General features: G+C 38.4%; 1 protein-coding gene and 1 non-coding gene across 5 annotated transcripts in view; both read left to right on the top strand.

Annotated features, from left to right (window-relative positions):
* The window catches only part of Pls3 (plastin 3), an 88159-nt gene that overhangs the window by 51178 nt on the left and 13145 nt on the right, over positions 1–23836 (top strand). For all 4 annotated transcript variants that reach the window (XM_074063602.1, XM_074063599.1, XM_074063600.1 and 1 more), the window contains exons 3-7: positions 11219–11382; positions 16993–17122; positions 17600–17732; positions 20949–21030; positions 21929–22094. In XM_074063602.1, the coding sequence (XP_073919703.1) occupies positions 11219–11382; positions 16993–17122; positions 17600–17732; positions 20949–21030; positions 21929–22094 (675 nt within the window). The remainder of the gene's footprint in view (positions 1–11218; positions 11383–16992; positions 17123–17599; positions 17733–20948; positions 21031–21928; positions 22095–23836) is intronic.
* On the top strand, positions 6544–6679 carry LOC141420203 (small nucleolar RNA U109). The gene has a single exon (XR_012444870.1). It is a non-coding gene; the product is annotated as a small nucleolar RNA U109 (small nucleolar RNA).

The following is a 23836-nucleotide window of genomic DNA, read 5'->3' as shown; positions in this document are numbered from 1 at the left end:
AAACCATTTCCTTTGGCTAACATTCATCTTTCTGTGTTAGGAAAAGCTTAATTTGTTTCTTTATGAGTAGAATTTTGGGGTAAGGGCCATGCCTTATTAATTGTTTACTCTCCAGTCCTTGGCCTCCTGAAATAAATGTTTGTTGTTAAATATAGGTCTTGTCCTCATGTGCAATGTATTGGAAATATTTGTGTGCAATGTTTCTTAAAAATTAAAGGTAACTGAGATATTATTTACTGGATGGAACTTTGAATACTTTTTTTTAATTGTTTTATTATTCATACGTGCATAGAAGGCTTGGGTCATTTCTCCCCCCTGCCCCCACCCCCTCCCTTACCACCCACTCCGCCCCCTCCCTCTCCCCCCCACCCCCTCAATACCCAGCAGAAACTATTTTGCCCTTATCTCTAATTTTGTTGAAAAGAGAGTATAAGCAATAATAGGAAGGAACAAGTGTTTTTGCTAGTTGAGATAAGGATAGCTATACAGGGAGTTGAGTCACATTAATTTCCTGTGCATGTGTGTTACCTTCTGGGTTAATTCTTTTTGATCTAACCCTTTCTCCAGTTCCTGGTCCCCTTTTCCTATTGGCCTCAGTTGCTTTTAAGGTATCTGCTTTAGTTTCTCTGTGTTAAGGGCAACAAATGCTAGCTAATTTTTTAGGTGTCTTATCTATCCTCACCCCTCCCTTGTGTGCTCTCGCTTTTATCATGTGCTCAAAGTCTAATCCCCTTGTTGTGTTTGCCCTTGATGTAATGTCCGCATATGAGGGAGAACATACGATTTTTGGTCTTTTGGGCCAGGCTAACCTCACTCAGAATGATGTTCTCCAATTCCATCCATTTACCAGCGAATGATAACATTTCGTTCTTCTTCATGGCTGCATAAAATTCCATTGTGTATAGATACCACATTTTCTTAATCCATTCGTCAGTGCTGGGGCATCTTGGCTGTTTTGGAATACTTTTTACCAGTAGAAGAGCTAATTGTTCCATAAAAGTGATATAAAGAGGATTTGGCCAATTTTCTCTATAGGGTTAAATTGTAGTGAGTGAGGGATTAATTACACATTTGACTGGAAAAAAAGGATCACTGGGGAACTGCTGTCAAGCAGAGTTTAGGTTTTCCAAAGGCAGGAGATCGGACTGTGAGTCTTATTGAATTCTCTACTAAGCATATGTTCCTATACACAGACTTTTATTAACATTTATGCTGTAAAAATAAGAATTCTGGAGTCCAAAATTTCTTCCTGTTCTCAATATTACTTTTATAGTCTCTCAATATCTAGTACAGTGTTGCACACATGTTAGGTTCTCAATAAATATTTAATTGATTGAATCCCAAAACACTATACACAGTCTTTTGATCTGTCTCTATCAACCATACATTCAAAGGGTCTTTGTTATGAAAATTTTCATTATAACAGAATTTATTATTGGAGGGTTTTTTTTTAGCCATTACACCATAGCACATAAAATTTTTATCTTTTTCAGCAAAATAAAGGCTTGTGTATAGTCAGTCTTTAAAAAACTTATTAATTTTCCTTAAAAACCTTTTATAATTTTTTAGTTGTCATTAGTTACAGAGCCCTCAGGCAACAGTCAAAGGTGTTGTAGAATTTATTTTTTTCATTCAGGGGACCTTTATTTTTTAAAAGGCTCTGTAACTTATTTTCCTGTCAAGTATGGTTGCTTCCTACTTTGGGGGGAGGGAGTAGGGAGGGCTACTTTGCCTCACTTCAATTGTGACAAAATACGGAAATCATTATATGATTTCCCCCATCTATTAACAATAATAGCCTTGATTATCTCCTTAGAAATTCAGCAAAATCATAGTGTGTGGAGAAAATCTGTGTAATTACCACTAATCACAGGTTTTGTTCAGTCAATTAATAGTGCTTTGAAACTCTCTTTACTAGCAATAAACTGAGTATTAGGAATTTAAAGTTCTCCTTTCACTCACTTTCTGCACCTGCTTAGTTTTAAGCTCCAATCTTATGTAATTATTTTAATTTTCTCAACAATTGTTTCCAGTATTTTCCCATAGCGTAGCAGAAGCTTTTGCTCTCTTTTTTCCCCTTCTTCATAATGTTTCGGTTTTAATTTAAATCTGCCATCCCGAATAACTTTTCTGTAAAAAGGAAGAAGAAACAAAGCTGGGTGTAGCCGTGCATGCCTAAAATCAGAGCATTTGGGAGGCTGAGGTTGGAGGATCCAAAGTTTGAAGCCAGCCTGGGCTACTGAGATGCTGTCTCAAAACAGAATCGATAAATCTTTTCAGAACGGTTAGTGAGTGAATACTTTACCAGCCAGAAAATGTGTTTTACATTGTAACTTTTTTCTTGTTGTGGAAACTAATGGATTATTACTTATGCTGGGGATATGGCTCAAGTGAAGCACTGAGTTCAAACCCCAGTACTACCAAAAAAAGGAAAAAAAAGTCAAATGGATTATTACTTGCCACAAAGATAAATTTCAGGTAATTTTAATTTTTCAATTTTGCTCTACTCCTACAAACATTTCCTTTTAAATATGACTTTTATTTTCCCTCTGAAGCAGTCTCCTGAACTTCTTTTAAACATGGAATTTAAGCACTATTGAAATGTAAGAATAACGGGGTTTGTTAAATGACTAGGAAGAGCCATGGGTGTATTCCTTTGAGGTTGCCCAACCAAAATAAGCCAAAACATTTTGGTTGTGGTGATTCTCGCCATACCAGATTTCTCTCATCCCAGAAGCTGAGTTGTCTCCAATTACTTGATATTCTCTAGGGTATAAAAACCACATCAGGATGATGCCACAAAAAATGGTGGTTTAGTTGAATACACTTTTAGTATTCAATAAAACTACAGTGCACATTTGTTTAATTATGCCTTAAAAAAATAAAAACTATAGGACTGGGGCTAGAGAACTTGCCTAGCATATTGTAGGCCCTGGGTCCAATCCCCAGCAGCACCAAATAATTAAGTAAATAAATAAATACTATAGCTCGGCTAAAAAATAAACTAACCAGTGCTCTGTCACTTTGCCATTTGATTAATTACCTATGGAATATTAAAAGTGGATATATTGGGGTACTCTGAAAGCCATGCGTTGATAGCGTGAAAGATGGCAGGAGCACACACGTGTGGGTAAGAGCAAGATAAACATTTTTGACTGCCTAGGCTTAGCCCTCTAAACTTGTCCAGTCCTAGCCTCCGCCTTTGGGAATTCACTATTGAACACTATTGTAGCAAGCTCTAGTATGCCCTTAGCTGGGACTCATTAAGCTGCCTCTTAAGTTTGCTGGAGTGAGCTACCTCAAAAAGTAGAATCTGTGAAACGCCATCCTCTTATTTAACTAAGCATCTGGAGACGTTTAGCAGCGGCCTTTTCTAAAGTTTAATGCCTAATGAAAGCTTGACTTTACTGCTTAGATCTTAGGGTAGAATATAATCTAAATTCTTCTGTACAAGTCTTTTAGCCAAGTCCTTTTAATCAATATTTTGCGAACTTTTATGGGCATTCAAGATTGTGTGTGTGTGTGTGTGTGTGCCTGAATCCATTATTAGACACTTAGATTCCTATTGTCATTTTTTAGTGCTAAAAATTTGTGAAATGTATTAGTCAAATGAACTTGAACTTTGAAACCCAATGTTTTTTCAAAGGCTATGTATCTGTACTTGATTGCTTTTCTTCTTTAGGTCCTAATGAGCACTGTCCAGAGTGGGTTAATGAAGAAGCTGAAGCTGCATGTGTGTTGCAGATGAGGGCACACAAAATGGGACCTCTGTATAAGAACACCACCAGATTTAGACAGATTCAAGGATGGTTAAAACAATACACACACCCTTTGAGGGTCAAAGAAAGTCCTAGTCTTTCTTACTGTTGGATTTCTAAGACAAAGTAGGACCCTGAAAGATGCGTTTGAAGTGACAGATTGCTGCACATAGCACCTGGGCAAGGGCAGTGTAAAACAGCAGCTCAAATCAAAACCACTTGAATTCTGGCTCAGCTTTCTCCAGACAAGTACTTAAAATAGCTTAAATAACAGGATGCAAGGGGAGGGAAAACATTTCCTTTTAAGGATATGCATTCTTGGTGTGATTCAAACTTCGGCAGGAACATGGCTGTATAATAAGTTTATTTATTTTGAGGTTACTTGGGGGAGGGTGTTGAGGGAGGTAACTGGCATTTAAACTAATACTTGGTAAAAGGGAATAATGCAATTTCCTTTAAAACAAAATGCAGATGTGTACGTACATGTGTCATCCGAAGAAGACACACACAGAGAGACAGAGTACCCTGTAACAAAACAGTTCTTTTCTCATTAGTTCAGCAGCCAGTATGAAAAGACGGGCCTGTCTAGCACAGTACTGGAAGTCTCTTAGTGACTTTTTCAGTATTTTTTTTTGTCATTACAAAAATGTGGCGCACTTATTAAAAGTTAGCTTTTTACTTTTTGCCAGAACTTTGTTCAGTAGTTGGGTGGCATTTATTTTTTTCTGCTGCTTGTTAACGTCTAGCCGTACTGACCATATTTTCCGAATCAAAAAGTTGAAACATGCTGGCAAAAACCTTGAGACTGTAATGGGTAACGTAGGCTGCATGATAATTCATATCTGTTTCATCAGCTGGTCGAAAACACAATGGTAGAACACACAAACCTTGAAAATGCAGTCTTTCCCACTCATGCCAACACGTAGTTAGAAGAAGTGGCAAATGAGCCAGAAATGGGTTCCAGAATGTTGGCAGCTTTAATGAGAGAATAAAGAAGCTGCCATCGTGCCTGGTGGTTGGGATTTTTGTTTCCAGTTGTTAAAACTACTTTCAATCTAGGCCTCTGTTTTCTGGGTCCGTTGATTATTAAATTCTCGTGTTTCTGTCAAAACTCATGGTAGGAAAACTTCACCAATCAAACATGGTTTTGAGTTCCTGGTTAATAACGTCACTGATGCTTTCTAAAACACCAGTATGCTACCTCATTGTCTGGCCTTCCAAAGCATATTAGATCCCCAATGCTGGTTACGGGTGTATCATTGTCTTGTTTAACTGGGAATTGAACATAAAATTAGCATAAAACTCTTTAAAAATAATTGCACGCTATTTTGTCTTTCAAGTACTTTACCAGCTGGGAGATTTTGTAAAATTAATTGCTAGCCTCTGCTATTGTAGGCTCCCTCTGCCTTCTTATTGAAATTGAAATTGTTTTCTTCAAAATATATGATTCAGGAGCTCTAATAAAGGAACGCTATAATTTACTAGTGCTAACACTAAAATGCCTTCGATCACCGCAGGCAGTATAAGTTGAATTCACATCTCTTGATTAAATAAAATAGGGAAATAGCAGAGGAGGTAGAGCTTTTGAAAGATGACACATGTTCTCTTCATCTGAGGAAAGATAAAGGAGAGCTCTCTCAAGTGATTCAAAAGTTTTACAGGATTTTGGAAGCCATGGTAAGACCCAGGGGTTCTGTCTGGCCAATTTCTGTATCTTTGTGTCTAGCTCATTGCCTGTGACAGAATAGGTACTCCGTGTGCCGTAAGAATAATTTGTTCTTTTTTGGTTTTTCCTGTTTCTTTTTTGTTTTTGAGATGTTTCACTGTGTTGCCCAGGCTGGCATCAAGCTTTTGGGCTCAAGTGATCATCTTGCCTCAGCCTCAGGAGTAGCTGGGACTACAAGGTGTGTACCAGCACCACACGCAGCTACATGGTATTTCTTAATAATGCCAAAGTAGGTTTCTGCATTTGGAAACCTGACCTGACAGCCTTTCCTGTGCCTGCTTTGGCCCTCTTTGGTGGGTGTGTTCACTTAGAAAACCAAATTACAGATCTGAAGGCTGCAGGGTGGGGACAGGATTAGAACAAAGGGAATGAGATTGAATGTTATTTAAAGGATATTTCTGTCAAGTTTGGTTTCCTGATGAATTGTCTGTCTTTTTTTGTGCTATTTCTGTATTTTTTTTTGTCATTTCGTTTTGGTTTTAAAACACTCATCTAGGATTACAGCATTTTTTTCTCTGGTCAGTATCTGAGAATCCTTGATTCCACCAACATAATTTTTTCCTGTTCCTTACTATATGCAAGGCACTGTGCTATGTATGGTGGTGGGAGATAAAAAAGACTTGAAAGAGCCTTTATCAAGAGATGTACAGCCTAATAAGGAAGATTGTCATGTAATGACAAATTCCTATTCTCCAGCCCCTTTCATGTTTTCCTGTCCCTCACTAAAGGCATCTGTTATTACTACCCTTCGTTTGAAATGGAGTTTCCGCATGTGGTTATTTTACGTTAGTTATATTTTAGGGTGGCTACTTCCTGGCATCTTTTAATCACATCAATGAGCTGTCTTCTAATTAATGCTCAAGAGAGGTTATTGCAGAGAGAGTTTGTGCAAACAGTACTTCTCCCTGTTACTCAGATCTCTGTTTCCACCTAATACAAATAAACTTCCTGATAGTCTCTCAGGGCCCTGGTCAGTTTCATGCAGCTTTGAATCCATCATACTTTTTGAATATTTAGCTTAAGATATCTCTGCCTTCTATTATATCATTAAGAGTGCCTCTGCATGTGGAAACATCTGCCCTTCATTCCTTTGGGGTTAAGGATGCACCCATAACATGCTACATTAAAAAGGGAGTTCTCAGGGCTGCCAACCTTACAAGTAGAGGTTGAATAGTAGTATATTTGTCCTACATTTAAAAAAGACTACCAAAAAATCAATTACTGTGTACCTTTTATATGGCAGGTCAAAGCTGAAATCCATAACAAAAGGTTAAACTGTGCTCAGTTACATAGGCCTAGCCTTTCTCAGAATTCAAAGAAAGGGAATAAATTTTAAAATGTTTTCCTATCAAAAACCACTAAAGTAGACAAAATTTATTATTAAAAGGAATAAGCTATTTTCTTCTCTAAAGCTATCATAGAATGAGAGAATATGGGCTGACAGAGTGGCTCAAGTGATAGAACGCCTACCTAGCAAGTGCGATGCTCTTGGTTTAAACCCCAGTACTGCCCCCAAAATATGCAAGAATATTATATTTAGGCATTAAGGTACAGTAGTGATCAGACTGTTATCACTCTGTTTTAACATGCATTATTAGTTTCTCTCTGGCTTTCAAATATGTGTGTGGGATGGGGGTAGGAGGTTGTAAAATCCCACGTATTTTGATTTAGACTCACAGTGTGATAGAGCCACAAGGGACCTTAGAGATCATTTGGCTCAAAGCACTTATTTTACAGATGAGAACACTAAGATTTGGAGAAGGAACTCGTGGAAATTAGTAGCCAAGCTGAAGTTAGATCCTATGTACCTTTTACCATGTCACACTTAGTCCATACTTAGTACTTTATAGGGGAAAAGTGTGTGTGTGTGTGTGCGCGTACAGGAGCAGGTGTGGTCAAACCCAGCACTTTCACATATTCAGTGTTGCTCAAATTAGACCACAATACCATGTGGGTTACTTTGATGCTGCTGGTGGCTTGATTTCTATATATAAACAGTTTATATGTAGAAATGAAGGGTTTGATATATGACCTTTTATAAATTCAAAGCAATGAAAGTGAAGATATGTCTTAGGGAAATTGAGTGCTTTTCCTTGAAGAAAATGTAAGTGATTTTCAGAAGTTTTGAGCAATTTGTGACTGATGTTTTAAAAGTACAGCTATTTTAGCCAGGTGCTGGTGGCTCACATCTATAATCCTACCTACTTGGGAGACTGAGATGGGGGAGGATTGTGGTTTGAGGCCAGCCTGGGAAAATACTTCACCAGACCCCAACTCCAAAATAACCAGAGCAAAATGGACTGGAGATACTGCTCAAGCAGTATCATGCCTGCTTTCCAAAACAAAACAAAACAAAACAAAACATAAGGACAGCTATTGTAATTGATTTTCAGTTGTAGTAATATATGTTTAAGAAGTTTTGGCTCTAGGGGCTGCATGGTATGACTCAGTGGTAGAGCTTATGCTAGGGATTATAACTACACACGGACTTTCATCCGCCTTTGAAGGAAGGCTATCCCTCAGAGGTTAAGCACTTGCCTAGCACATGTGAGGCCCTGGGTTAGAACCCCAGAACTATAAAACAAACACAAGAATTTCATCAGCCTTCAAAGTATTGGTGAAATGGCTTCCTATTGGATATTTAATATTTTAGTGATTAACAAAAATTTTCCAATATGAATCATATTTTTAGACAATTAAAAATATGTCTCACAGCCTAGAAGCATGTTATAATCTGCCCCCTGACCCTCTCTCTCGCTCTCCCCCTTGCTCACTCTGTTCAAGGCATACTGGATCTCTGCTGTTCCCAGAACACACCACATACACTTGTGCACATGGGCTTTGCATTTGCTCTTTCCCCTCCCTGGTATTTCTTCCTCCACATCTCCTCCTTCACTCATGCAAGTCTGTGTTCAAATATACCTCATCAAAGTGGCCTTCCTTGACCATTCTGTCCGAATAGCACCCCCCTCAAGGTCACTATATCCCACAGTTACTCATCCTCAGCATGATTTACATCTTGAGCTGCAGATTCTGTGTTGCATAGTGAGGAGGTTGGGGGAGGGGGAGGGGACATGCACTGCAGGATATTTATCAGCATCCCTGGCCTCTACCCACTGGATGACAGTAACATCTTCTCCCTGCCTGGTTGTGCTAGTCAAAAATGTCACCCACCAGGCATGGTGGCAGAAGGATTACAAGTTCGAGGCCAGTCTGGGCTACATAACAAGACCCTGTCTCAAAAACAATAAACAAATAAATGTCAGCCAGGTGTAGTAGCTTGCACCTTTAATCTTAGCTACTCAGGAGATGGAGATCAGGAAAATTATAGTTTGAGGCAGGTCCAGGCAAAAAGTTAGCAAGACACCATGTCAACAAAGAAGTCAGGCTTGGTGGCAAGTGCCTGTTATTCCAGGTACTTGGGAGGTGTTGGTAAGAGAATTGTATCCAAGGCCAGCTCCAGGGAAAAAATTCGAAATGCTATCTGAAAAATAACTAAAGCAAAAAAGGGACATTTCCAGGGGAAAACATAAAATAGTCACTTGTCTAACCCTTAACCCTGCTTTATTTTTTTGGAGCACTTAAATTGTGGTATTACATTATAGGATATTTAATAGTCAGGACTTCCATTTGTTGGCTGTGCTGTCTTTGGTACCTGGCAGACTTTTTTTAAGTAGATTAAAATCTACTCACAATATATTTCCTCCAACGATGTTTTGATCACCTTGCATTTCCTTGTTGGGGTTTTCTTTCTGTTTTAATTTAATTTACAGAGTTGATATTGCTAGCGAAAGTTAAAATTTATTCACTAAATGTATACACTCAAGTGATTACAATCTTTAGGACACTGGCTTTCTTTTTCAATAAACAAACTTATGGTCATTTTTCTCCATTTTTAACAGCTTCAGAATAGGCATCATTCATCTAATCAACACTTTGATATATATTCTGTTAAAACTGCAGTAGCACAAAAATAAAAAGATTATTTATAGAGTCATGTTAAACATCTGCTTTGCTCAGTACCACATTTCTTTTTATGAACTCTATATTCGCCTTGGATTCATGTTTGTTTACATTAACTTGAAAAAATTGGTCCTAAGGTGGTTGCTTCATTTCAGGTGAGTTTTGAAATAGAATCAACATTAATTCATAAAACTTTGTGCTAAGCCAGGTGTCAGTGGCTCACTCATGTCTGTAATCTTAGCTACTTGGGAGGTTGAGATCAGGAGGATCACAGTTCAAGGCCAGCCTGGGCAAAAAGTTCACAAGACCCCCCCCCATCTCAACCAGCAGGTGTGTGCAGTGGTATGTTTCTGTCAGCCCAGTTATGCAGGAGGCTGAGTTTGGGAGGATCACAGTTCTAGGCCAGCCCAGGCCAAAAATAAATAAATAAATGAATAAAAGTCCATGAGACCCCCATCTCAATGGAAAAAAGCTGGACGTGGCACCTGTCATCCTGGGAAGGATGGGAAGCATTTTGCCTGGAGAAAAAGTGAGAGCCTATCTCAAAAATAACCAGAGCAAAAAGGGCTGGAGGTGTGGCTCAAACAGTAGAGCACCTACCTCATAAGTACAAAGCCCTTAGTTCAAATCCCAGGACTGCCAGGAAAACACTTTTTTACTAATGAAAGAATCAGAACATCAAACTCACAGTTTCAGTAGAAGTTGTTTTATACCATGGCAGTGTTTTGTCTGTGTGAAGTGGATTTTTATTGTTGTTTTTTTTAATTCACTTATTCACATGGGCATACATTGTTTGGGTCATTTCTCCCCCCTCTCCCTGCCCCCTACCTCTCCCTTCCACCCCCTTGCTTCCAGGCAGAACCTGTTCTGCCCTCTTCTCCAATTTGTTGAAGAGAAGACATAAGCAATAATAAGAAAGACAAAGCGTTTTTGCTAGTTGAGGCAAGGGTAGCTATACAGAGAGATTCCTAGCATTGCTTCCATGCACGTGTGTATTACAACCCGAATTGATTCATCTCTACCTGACCTCTTCACTACTTCCCAATCACCTTCCCATTTTTGTTTTTTGTGACATGCAGTCTCCTATCCACCTACCATCTCTACATGCACCACCAGTGTATTGTTTTTTTAAAAGTCCACTTAGCTCTGTGGGGTTTTGTTTGTCTGGGAGATTAGTGGTATTGGGGTTTGAACTCAAGACCTTACACTTGCTATACAGGAGCTCTACCACTTGAGCTACATCTCCGTCCTTTTTTGCTTTAGTTATTTTTCAGATAGAGTCTTTTGCTTTTGCCCAGGGCCAGTTGTAATCCTCCTACCTATGCCTGCAAACATGCTAAGCTTATTTGTTGAGATGGGGGTCTCACTAACTTTTTACTGGAACTGGCCTCAAACCATGATCCTCCTAATCTCCACCTTTGGAGTAGCTTGGATTACAGGTCTGCACCACTATACCCAGCCAGCTCTATATTTTAATAGTTCTTATTAACCAAGGATGCTTTTTTAAAATCAGAGATACTATTTTTAAGTAAAGCTTCTTACTGTTTAAAATACAGAATTCATGATATAAAAACTGTCATTTTAGTCAAAATTTTCATTTCCCTTTCAAACATTCTTATGTTCCAAACAATAAGAAAAGATCATAATTAAATGAACCAGTTATGAGCTGAACCAAAAGCTGAAGGAAAATACCATTAATTAACTAACTTATTTCTCTAATCTTTTTCCTTTTTCCTTTTTTTTTTTTGGCTTGCCCTTCATTGTTACGAAGATCTCAACAGCAATGGATTCATTTGTGACTATGAACTTCATGAGCTTTTCAAGGAAGCTAATATGCCATTACCTGGATATAAAGTGAGAGAAATTATTCAGAAACTCATGCTGGATGGTGATAGAAATAAAGATGGGAAGATAAGTTTTGATGAATTTGTTTATGTAAGTATGTAAACATCTGCAATTATTAGAAATAATGGCTGTTCCTTTGTCTAGTGAGATCTCACAGTATAAATACTATTATGTTAAATAGCTAAATATGTCATGTTAGTACTCTGAATACTAGCTTCTGTCTCCTGCCCACTAAGTTTAGTTAGTTCTTTCAGCCACTAGAATATCTTAGCAAAAGAACTGAGAAAAAGAACCGTCAGGCCAGGTGCCAGTGGCTCCTGCCTATAATCCTAGCTACTTGGGAGGCCGAGATCGGGAGGCTCACAGTTCAAGGCCAGCCCAGGAAACTAGTTTGTGAGACCCCTCATCTCCAAAATGACCAGAGCAAAATGGACTGGAGGTGTGGCTGAAGCTGTAAAGCGCTTGCTTTGCAAGTGTGAAGTCCTGAGTTCAAACCCTAGTCCTGCCAAGAAAGAACACTTCAGAGACTGCTGGCTGTGAAAAGTGAACAGTCGCCCTCAGGGCATCATTACGGGCATCTCCCCAGGTGCTAAATGACATCCTTGCTGTGATCTTTCTCTCACCATAGTGAACAGTGTGCTCAGCAATTTTAATGATACACCATGACTCACAGTCTTAGAAGCTTCCTGAGCTCAACTTTCTGATTAAAAAGATGTTTTCTACTCCTCTGACAGTGGTATTTAACTATACCATTTTCTCTAGGGCAATCATTTTGATAATTGAAAGTTAGAAGCATATCTTTTTAGTCCGTTGGGAGAGGCATTTAAAAGTTTTGTTTTCTTCCCTAGTGACATCAAATGCTCCTCAGGGTTAATCCTCCCACCTCTCCCAAGCACTTACTTTCGTCTTCTGTGCTCAGTACCTGAAGCATCTAAGTGTGGCAGGCACGTGGCTCTTCATTGACGCCTAACTCTTCTGTTAACAATTGGGGTCTAGATTTTCTAGACTTATGCCACTTTCAGTCCATATTTATTGACAAGTTGTGGAGATATATATTTAAAAGTAGCTTTTGTCTCTTCCTTCAAATAAGAACACCCTTAAGATTTTGTTTTTATTTCGTTTCTGTTTTGGTTTTTAAGACAGGGTCTTGCTGTGTAGCCCAGGCCTGGCCTTGAACTCACTATCCTTCTTGCCTCAGCCTCCTGAAGTGCTGAGATTACAGGCATGAGCCCAAATATTTGGCCAGCCTTTAAGATTTTATGGATATTGTTTTTGCTGTTTTAAGGGTGACTTTGACTACATCTTACTAGGCATTCCTTTCAATAAATCGTAAACTAGTAACTAGTGTTGAATATTTCTCCAAAACTTCCCAGCATTCCAGTACTCCTTTTCCATGGTTTACTTTTGCCCTGAGACAGCTGCAACATATTCTCCTATCTATGTTCTCTCTGGTTAGAATTAACTCCTTACGAGCCCTCACAGGTCAGGAGGTATATTGCCTAAGTAATGATGTCTACCCAGCTGTCAGCCGTGGGGAGGGAGGGTTGTTGTTTCTAAAATGCAGGCATGTGTCAGAACTAGTTCTTGCCATTTTTTCTTTTGAAATACTGATTTCCTCCCATCATTTTTGTCTCCAGTTACAGCCAAAGCCTTTGGCTTTGAATTCTATGTTCAATAGTAAGTTGCAATTGATTTGCAATTTCAGACTTGCATGTCCTCTGATGTATAACTTGCTCCCCTTGTTACTGCATGTTCAGTTGTGAATTTAAAGCAGCAAATAACTAAACTATGACTGGTTGCTTTTGATACAACTTAGAGCTCAGAATTTTTATCTTTTTTGTGGGGAGAGAGGTACTGAGCTTTGAATTCTGGGCCTTGCACTTGCTAGGCAAGCACTTTATCACTTGAACCATGTCCCCAGTGTTCCCAGCACCAGAATTTTTTTTATCTACTAGAAAGAACAGGCCTAAGCCATTAAAATTTGTAATTGTACTAGTAATATTATGGAGTGTCTGCAAGAAAAATGATCTAGAGGAATTTTAATTTCATATATTTTGAAGCATTACAGTTTCCACACCATTTTTATTGGCTTTAAATGATTAGTATAGTCTTAAAAAGTAAAGAAGATGCATAATAATTTTGGCAACACCAGTGATTTTTTAGAATTAGAAGGAATTAATATCTTTATGCTCCCATTTTTCCAAATGAAAACAAAGAAACATGGGTTCCTGAAAGAGGCAAGTGACTTTACCAACATTACCCAGAGGCCTTTTTCAGTTAGCTCCTGCTATTCAAGAAACTTGAACTATGAAGGACAGTAAAGAAACCTGCCTAAAGTGTCATAATGGTACTACCATGACTGTACTGCAAGAAAGGGGCACTGGACCAAATGTCATCAATGAAACATCTTACAAGTTGCTAAACAAAACATGGCTAGGTCTTAGTTATCCAAGAAACAGGAGCGTGCTGTTCCTGTCAATGATTAAGGAAAGAGAAATGAACGTGGACTTGCAGGTTAGGTTTCTGGTTTTTATTTGAACTGTGGCTTAAGGGACATTGATTATAAACCAAGCTACAAACAAAATGAGTTTATATTAATTTTGAGGAAGAATACGTGTATTTGTTTGTTTGTTTATTCATTCATTCATTCATTCATTCATTCATTCGATACAGGGTTTTGCCAAGTTACCTAGCTTAACCAGAACTCTTGGGCTCAACAGATCTCCTGCCTCAGCCTTTGTACTGGCTGGGATCACAGGCACACCACCATGCCTGGCTATAGGCATGGGTTTTTTTATTTAAGCAGTGTTTTGTTTGTTTTTTTTTTTTTCTCCAAGTTTAGGCCTACAGCAGTTTCCAGAAAAAGAAAAAATTCAAATCCAGTATTTTGTAAGCAAGCCCCATACAACGGAAGCCACTTGATGTTTTCTGCAATTCTTTCAGAAATCTTCCTTCTTAAGTCATAGGCCTCTGTCTTGTTTGGCTTTGGCCATTAGGCTTGTGCCAGGCTCACTTTAGGGTCAAAAGAAGTTAGGTGGTTACTGAGGGTCTTGGAGAGAAAGGTGGTGAGGAATAAGAAAGAGCCATCCCACAAAAGAAACTGATCTGAGTGGATAGTGTAGAGGACACTGGGAGCTTGCTCACAGATGATAAAGCAAGTCCTTCCTCATGGAGGGACACAGCACAAAACAGTGAGCTCGTTAGGATCACAGCACGGCTTTGAAAAGCTGCATTGAGAAGACTCCAGCACAGTGGCCAGCCTTGTGCTATCCTTCAAATAACTTTATCATCCACCCCAGCAATTTCTTTACTCAAGTAGAAAGGCAAATGCAAACTCTCTGAACCAATTTAATGGACATACAAAATTTCTATTCTTTCTTGTGTAAAAAAAATTTTTTTAATCTAAGGAACAGCGGAAAATATTGAGAACTTGATAATTTTAGCTTAACTAAAATAATGTATTTAAAAATGTTTACAAAGTAGAGCCTGAGAGTATAGCTCTGTGGTGGAACATGTGCTTATCATGCATAAGACCCTGGGTTCAATCACCAGCACCACAAGAAGAAAAAGAGAAAAAAGTGAAGGTCATGTAACTTTTGTAAGACAATTAAAAATTAACGAATTTGGGGAGGAGGGGGTAAGATGGAGAATGATGGAGGCGGTAAATCTAAGATCTATTGTAAGCACATATGTAAATATCACAATGTATTCCCCTGTAGAACTACTATATGCTAATAAAATCACAAAAAAAAGAAAATTAATCAATTTAATTACAATTTTGCATGGCATTCCCAAGTATCAGAAGTTTTACTAGCCTATGGAAGTGATTACATTAGGGTTACAGCAGAGACATTCCTTCTTTGTTGTTTTTCATTTAAATTATTCCACTTTTCATTTGGGCTGAAAATAAGCCAGGTGTCAGTGGCTCACACCTGTAACCCTGGCTGCTTGGGAGGCCAACATAGGGGAGATCGCAGTCCAAGACCAGTCCAGGCAAACAGTTTGAGAGATCCCATCTCCAAAAAACCAGAGCAAAACGGACTGGAGGCATGGCTCAAGTGGTAGAGCACCTACTTTGCAAGTGTGAAGCCCTGAGTTCAAAACCCAGTTCCACCAAAAAAAAAAAAACTAATAATATTCCACTTTTCCATGATGTATAAAATTTGGACCTATCTTTCAGCTGAAATTGTGATCATCGAACCAACCTAATTTTTAGAAGGCAATGATGCTCAAAAGCACTCATAACAAGAAAAACAACTTTTCATATCTCATTCTGAGACAATAGCATGTTTTTGACTATTGAAGTGACTTGTGGTATGCCAGGTATGAGGAAATGCACACCTGTCAGATTTTAACTTACTCTATAACATTTTACTAAGAGAAGTCAGAGTTCTGAATGATTGGTGATAGGGTCACCGATGACACATACAGTCACTTTTCCTTCCAATTACAAGTCACTTTCTCCAGGTGCATTGATTACAAAAGGGTGCCCTCAGGGCAAGACTAGACTGAAAAAGGCACTCCTGCTTTAACTTGGAACAGTCTTGGGCAAGGCTTCAGTATCTCACGGGCTAGAATTTTCCAGCCTGAACTGTGATATATTGTGACCCCATTCTATGACTCTCAGGCGTAGACATCATCTCCCTGAGATGAGAATGTATGTGTCTATAGCACTAAAGGTCTTTGAGTTATTCCACATTTCTTTAGCAAAATTTCCTTTATAGTTATAAGTGTTTTTTAATAGGTTCACTGAAATGGGGGTTTTAAATAGCATTTAAAGAAAGTTTTATAAATTTGCTACATTTTGCTCGTATTTGACTGGGGTGGTGGCTAATTTAATCAGCCATGTACGTTAATAGATGAGGGACACATTTTTAGTTTAGAATGTCCACTCATTCAATCAAGTGGTTATGCCAGGATGTGAGACTTGTTTTCTTTTACCACCTGCTTTTGTACAATTAGTGTTTAAGTTAACGTGTTAGCCAGTTTCCTTATTGTGAAGAGAAGCTAGGGCTGGGTGTAGCTCAGTGGTAGAGTGGTTTAGCATGTGCAAGTCCCCAGTTCCATTACCAGCACACACACACACACACACACATACACACAGAGAGAGAGAGAGAGAGAGAGAGAGAGACTCATAAATGCCCAAACAAAACAATTGCTGACAAACCTCTTTTTTATGTATATTCTTGATAGCCATCTATTTATTACTGCCATCTTAACACCTTTTTTCACCTTCGCATTCTGCAACTTTGGATTGAATGAACTCTCACTGCACTACCACAAAATGATCTTTTAGTTGAGTCATAAATTTTTACTTGTCTTTGGACTAAGAACTGGGGTTAACGAAAGCAGAATTCTTCATCCCTTTTTCTCCAAGGGAAAAACGACGCTGTCTTTGTCCGTAGAAAATTAACAGATTTACCTGTGCCTTTGAACCACACTAGTTTGGAGTTTTAAGTGAATCCAATGCATGTAGCACTTACTGGTTTTGACAAGCGTGTGCCGTTGACCTTGATGCTTCATCCTTAGTAGCAGTATTGCAGTACTGGTTTAGCTTTGCAAAAACTCAAGCCCATTTGCCTTTTAAAACTCATCACCCATGGAACACAATGTAGGTGATGAAAATATAACAAAAGATAAATATGCTTATCATTGTGCCTGACTGAAAATTGTTACTCAACAAAATTATTTTATTAACAGATTTTCCAAGAGGTAAAAAGCAGTGATATTGCTAAAACCTTCCGCAAAGCAATCAATAGGAAAGAAGGGATTTGTGCTCTGGGAGGAACTTCAGAGCTGTCCAGTGAAGGAACACAGCATTCTTATTCAGGTAATCATTACTTGTACGTTGTTAGCAATGCACAAAGTAGAGCAGATGCTACAGTGTCATGAAGAGACTGTAGAAAACACATTCTCTTAATTAACAATACAGTTGCTGCCTTCTTGACACACATTTGGGCTTGGGTCTAATACTTGCCATAGAGTCATTATAGGTGTTTATTGTATGACTTTGTTAGCTTAATGAGATAAGATACATGTAATGATAGATTTTATAACAGTGGACTCATACGATAATATAAATGTAATTTTGAAAGGATTTTACAACTAACTTCTCTAAGGATCAGCTAACTTGCTGTATTGCTTTTGTTAATTTTGTATTACATCCAAGTGTCTGGGTGTCTGAAGAGGATACCGCACGTTTGTGACATGTTAACTTTCAGCACTACTATACAACTATTTTAGGCTTTGGAGTCCAATGATTAACCTAGAGTATGAACTAATTTCTTGTTCTTTAACATAATTTTAGAGGAAGAAAAATATGCTTTTGTTAACTGGATAAACAAAGCTTTGGAAGCTGATCCTGATTGCAGACACGTTGTACCAATGAACCCAAACACAGATGACCTCTTCAAAGCTGTTGGTGATGGAATTGTGCTTTGGTAAGATGCTGGTTGCTTTATATTCAGATTTCCAAAAATAGTCTTCCACAAAATTGATATATTTGTTTCTGGATGCTTGACAGCTTGATCATAAACAGAAGGGAAAAGTATGCAGCTTGCTTTTTTTATGTTTGTTTGTTTTGTCTATAATCTGTCTACAAAAACCTAAAACTCAGTCATAGACTTGGGGACCTCTTTATAGGGCAGAACTCTCAGCTTCCAATTTCTTCTCATCGCTGTGCAAGCAGAATGTTACTACTTTGTCAAATTTAAGTATGTCAGTGTCTATTTATTCTGAAGTACCATAGTTTCCAAAGGAAAAAAGAGGCTACCCTTCAGTTCTCACTCCCCAACGACCTATTTCTGAAAAAGCTGCTGTCACTGCAGCTGCCTCACAGCCAGCAGTGTCTTGGGAAAAATGATAGGAAATTCTCAACACTGTCCATTGTTGCTCTTATTTTCAGAGGCAGTATAGCAGAGGCTAAGAGCATGCTCCATGATTAGTTGGCCCAGGTTCATATTCAGGCCCTGCCGTGCCACTTAGTACCGTGTGACTGTGGTCCAGGATAGTCAACCCCTATGCATTTCAAGTTCTATCTATTATGATCCTCATATTATTGTATGGGTTCAGCATCCCTCCTCCAAAAATCTGAAATGCTCCAAAATCCAAAACATTTTGATCTCTGACATGTCACCGCAAGTGGAATATTCCACATCTGACCTCATGTGAAAGGTCTCAGTCAAAACACAGGTGTATTTAAAATATTGTATAAAATGACCCTCTCGGTCAGGGGTATCTATAGCTCAGTGGTACAGTGCTTGTCTAGCATGTACGGGGTCCTAGGCTCCATCCCCATCACCACAAAAACAAAGAAAAATTACCCTCAGGTGTGTGCATGAGGTTTCTGAGATACAGAAATGAAATTTGTGTTTGACTCAGGTCCCATCCTCAAGATATCTCATTAGGTGTATGCAAATATTCCAAAATCTGAAACACTTCCACTTCCAAGGGTTTTGGATAAGGGGTACTCAACCTGTACTTACCTCATAGGGCTATTGTGAGCCTTAAGTAAGTTACTACGTGTAGAGTGTTTACAACAGTGCAGTAGATATATTTCAGTTGACAGTATACAATATACAAAATTCCTCTTTTTGCAAGGTCATATTGGTTGCTCGAAAAGCTGATTAAAGGCACATGCCTTTAATCCTTGCACTTGGAAAGCTGAGGTAGGAGGATCGCAAGTTCCAGGTCAACCTGGGCTACATAGTGAGTTGCAGGCCAATCTGGGTTACATAGTGAAACACTGCCTCAAAAAACCCCAGTAAGATATCCCCTTTTGTGTCTAGCTACATGCACTAAAGCGAATTCTCCCTGTGTTTTAATAGACATAATCATATACCTAAATTTTTATGTTATTGAGGCTTGAACTCAAGACTTGCTAGTCAAGCACTCTACTACTTGAGCCCGTGCACCCCCCCACCAAGCCCTTTCTGCTTTAGTTATTTTTAAGATAAGGTCTTGTGCTCTTTGCCCAGGCCAGAATTAGACTGTGATCCTCCTACCTACACCTCCCTTGTAGCTGGAACTGCAGGTATGCACCATCACACTAAGCTTATTCTTTGATCGAGTCTTGCTGCCTTTTTTACTTGGTGTAGTTTTGTGCCTCAATTCTCCTATCTCTACCTCCCAAGTTGCTGGGATTGCAGGCATGAGCCACTGTGCCCAGGTGTCAGAAGTATTTTTAAATATTTAAAATTTTTCATGGAAAGAAGCATCTTTTTCCCTAGGTAGAATAAAATTTCTTGGGGTGGTGTGAACTGGTAAAATGTTAGAGTCTAAATTTTATCAAATGAGATTGGGGGTATAGCTCAGTGGTAGAGCAACTGCTTTGAATGCTTGAGGCCCTGGGGTTGAATCTCCAGCACCAAAAATTAAAAAATTAATTTAAGTAACTAAGTAAATAAATAAATTTACCACATATCAATTTTCTTCCTTATAAGTCACAGATTGTAGCCTAACTAAACTAACCTTTCTTTTTCTCACCACTATATTACCAACTTTTTGTTGAAACACTGAGCAAAACATCTATTGAATGGGACTGGGGATGAGTATCAGTGGTAGAGCACTTGTCTAGCACGTGCAAGGCCCTAGATTCAATCCCTAACACCATGAGAAAAAAAAAGAAGGAATTCAGTGAGTGAAAGGATCTACTGCTTGTAGTTCAGTGGTAGAAGGTAGGCTTCCTATGTGAGGCCCTGGGTTCAACCCCACCAAAAAAAGAATCTCATACTCAATGAATATTACTGTCTTGTAGATAAATGGTAATTTCTAATTGTGAATAATATAGAAGAGATTCATTTTCAATGTGGTATCTTATCTGTTTATAACATTTATTAGAAAATTTTTCAGTATTAAGGTTACTCATTCTCATAAGAGAATGTAAAGACACAGGACTGGAGGCATGACTGCAATGGTAGAACACTTGTCTGGTAAGTGAGGGGCCCTGAGTTCAAACCCCAGTACCACCAAAAAAAATTTTTAAATGAGAAAATGTGTCTCTATCTCCTATTCAGAGACTCAACTACTTTAAACATTTTGGTTGAGTTTGGGACTGGGGCAAGAGTATTGGGGTATGTTCTAAAGGCTTCACGCTTACTAAGCTGGCGCTCTACTGCTTTAGCTATGCATTTAACCTTTTTTGCTCTGGTTATTTTGGAGATAGGGTCTTGCTTTTTGCCAAGGCAACCTGGACTGCAATCCTTCTATTTATGCTTCCCCCATGTAGCTGGGATGACAGGCACATACCAACACACCCAGCTTTTTATGTTGATATGGGGTCTCACTTACTTTTTTGTCTAGGCTGGCCTGAAAACTTTATCTTCCTAATCTGCACCCTCCCAAATTCCTGAGTAACTAAAATTATAGGCATTAGCCACTGAGTCCAGCTGTGGTCAGGTTTTTGGTGCTGGAGATCAAACCCAAGACCTCTCACATGTTAGGCTAGTACTCTACCACTTAGCTCTCAGCTCTGGCCTTGGTTTTTAATTTGCATTTTTGTATATATAATTTTTGTGGACAACATGATCAAATTCATAACAAATTTTACATGTATTATTTAGATTACATGAAAGATGTGTTATATTAAGCCTTAACATATTCGTGAAGATTTACGTATCTTTAAAAGTAAATCAACTTTTTGTTCATTTTTGTTTCAGTAAAATGATCAACCTTTCAGTTCCTGATACAATTGATGAAAGAGCAATCAACAAGAAGAAACTCACACCCTTCATTATTCAGGTATGCCTTGCTCTCCACTCCTTCCACGAAACTACTGTTTGATTTTACAAAGTGAGCTGAGACTCAGAGACATTTGTGCGCTTGTCAGAGGTTAATATTACAACCGAGGTGCAAATCCCTAACTCCAGAGCCCTCTGGTCTTTTCATTATATAACATGTTCAAACATTGCAGAAATAAGCAAAAACATAGAAACTCTTAATTAACTGGCATGCTTAAAAGAATTTTTTTTCTTTTCCATTAAGAGGGTATTTGGGCTGGCGGAGTGGGTCAAGTGGTAGAGCACCTGCCTAGCAAGTGTGAGGTTCTGAGTTCAAACCCAAGTACCACAAAAAAAAAGAGTATTACACTATTTGCTATCTAATAATTTAAAAAAATTGCCATAGGTAAGAACACCCCTTGGTAACTTCTAGAACTTGGGTGTATGCCAAACTGTTAGACTCTCATTTAGGCATTTTAGAAATACAACACTACTCATATGGTCACTTGGCCTTTTCCTTTATTTATTTATTTATTTATTTATTTATTTATTTATTTATTTATTTTGGCAGTACTGGGGTTTGAACTCAGAGCCTTATGCTTACTAGGCAGGTGCTCTACCACGTGAGCCACTCAACCAGCCTGTCCTTTTCCTTTATCAGTGTAATTCAAAAGGGGCCAAATACAAATAGAAAATTAACTTCCCATGGAATCCTGCAAAAGATAATAGTGATGAGGCAGAGATATGCTTTAGCTATGTTTTTTAACACCAGAGTCTGGAATTTGATTTCTGTGAATCATGTAGGGTAAAATTAATGCAGTGTATTAGTTTCTTCACTGTTACTTTGAAGTGAAGGGAGAAGTACACTGGGAAAAAATGGAAAGGTCAAGAAGCAAGTGTATAATTTGGCTGTCTTGCAGGAAAACTTGAACTTGGCACTGAACTCTGCTTCTGCCATTGGGTGTCACGTTGTGAACATTGGTGCAGAGGATCTGCGGGCTGGAAAACCTCATCTGGTTTTGGGACTACTTTGGCAGATTATTAAGATTGGTTTGTTTGCTGACATTGAATTAAGCAGGAATGAAGGTAAATGGAACACAGTCATTGTTTTGAAATTTGTTTATTGGCTGTCTTTTTCTATTCAAAGAAACTAGTATGCTTTCACTTCACTGAAGTGATTAGATGATAACTAGAATTAATATAAGATGATGCTCTAGAATTATTCAGGAAAACAGCCTTCTTATCAGTCTTCTTTAGTAATTCACTTTTGCCTGGCACCTTAAATTTTATTTTTACAATAAAGACACAAAAGCACAGAGAGGTTAATCAATGTTCCCAGGGTCTCCAAACTTGGTATCTAATAGCTTTTCCTGCTTGATGCACACAACCTCCACTTCATAACTTTATAACCACTCTCAGCTCCATCATGTGCTATGTCCTATTATTATTTTTTTGGCAGTATTGGAGTTTGAACTCCGGGCCTCACACTTACTACACAGGTGCTCTACCACTTGAGCCACTCCGCCAGCCTTGTTCTATTATTTTTAATACCTTTTTTACTCTATCACAGATTTAGACATCTTCCAAAATCTTCTAATCTATTTTCATGGTACATTTCCTGAACCAGCAAAAACATCCTTTTTTACAGCATAGGTTTTTATATTACACCGATTTATAGAAAGATGTGTTATATTAATATATAGAATATATACATCTATGCAATATAATTGTTATCGGCTATTAGGAAGTACTATATTACCCTTTGCCTATAAAGTTTTAAATGTTGAGCACCACGCCAAATATTCATACTTAATTCCAGAAATCCCCAGCATCACCATCTCAATCCTCAGTTACTTTGGGGGAAGATAATCTATTTTGAATTCTTCGTATTTTTGAGTTCTCATAATATTTGCCAAGTCTTATGTTGCACATTTACATATTATAAGATTTTTTGAACTTTCAAGATGTTGTTAACTTTAATTTTCAATCTTTTCAAAAAGTCCTACATTTTTCTGTGTGTGTGTGTGTGTGTGTGTATGCACACGCACACTAGGGATGGAAACCAGGGCCCCTTAAACATATTAAGCAAATGTTCTACCACCTCTGCCCAGCCTTCCTTCCTTCCTTCCTCCCTCCCTCTCTTTCTCTCTTTCTTTCTTTTCAAATTCCTGGGCTTGCATACACACCCACAGTAAGGTGGGAACAGAGAGGAACCACAACAGATCCCACCTATGACCTACTATTTTCCCCAGACCTGGTGGATGCCAATATCAGAGGAGTTAGAAAGAAGTTTCTCCAATCTTTGCCTTTTTTCCCCCTTTTTTTCTTCTTACTCTTATTTTTTAGTAGTATTGCTCTTGTTTTATTTTTTAAAATCTTTTATGTCATTAAACTCTTGGGTTCAAGCAATCTACTCCCTCCACGTTTCAGGGACTACAGGCATTGCCACTGAGCCTGGCACTAATGAAGTCTTACTTTTGAAAGAATAAAATTGTTCTAAGAGCTGGCCTTCTTCATAGCACTGTTAGTCTTGCTTTAAGTAGTTGAAAGAAAGTGGGAAACAAAATAAAATGACATTGGCTCATGTAATAAATCAGGTATGTAGGTGTTGGGCTACTTGATCCTTTCCAGCCTTTGATTTGGTGGAGGTAGGGAGTTGTAGGAGGGCCCTATGCGACTGATCATGCTGCTTCTGATCTTGCTTAAATCCCTGAGCACTGTAATGGCGGGAATCTATCAAAGATGAAGCTTGCCTGTATAGTATTACTTGGATTTCTTCAGAAATCAGACGGCTTCTGTCTTCTTGTCCAATATTAATTTCATTTTAT

The sequence above is a fragment of the Castor canadensis genome, chromosome X (genome assembly GCF_047511655.1).
Source record: "Castor canadensis chromosome X, mCasCan1.hap1v2, whole genome shotgun sequence".
Taxonomy (NCBI): Eukaryota; Metazoa; Chordata; class Mammalia; order Rodentia; family Castoridae; genus Castor; species Castor canadensis.
This window is presented reverse-complemented; position numbering and strand designations above follow the sequence as displayed.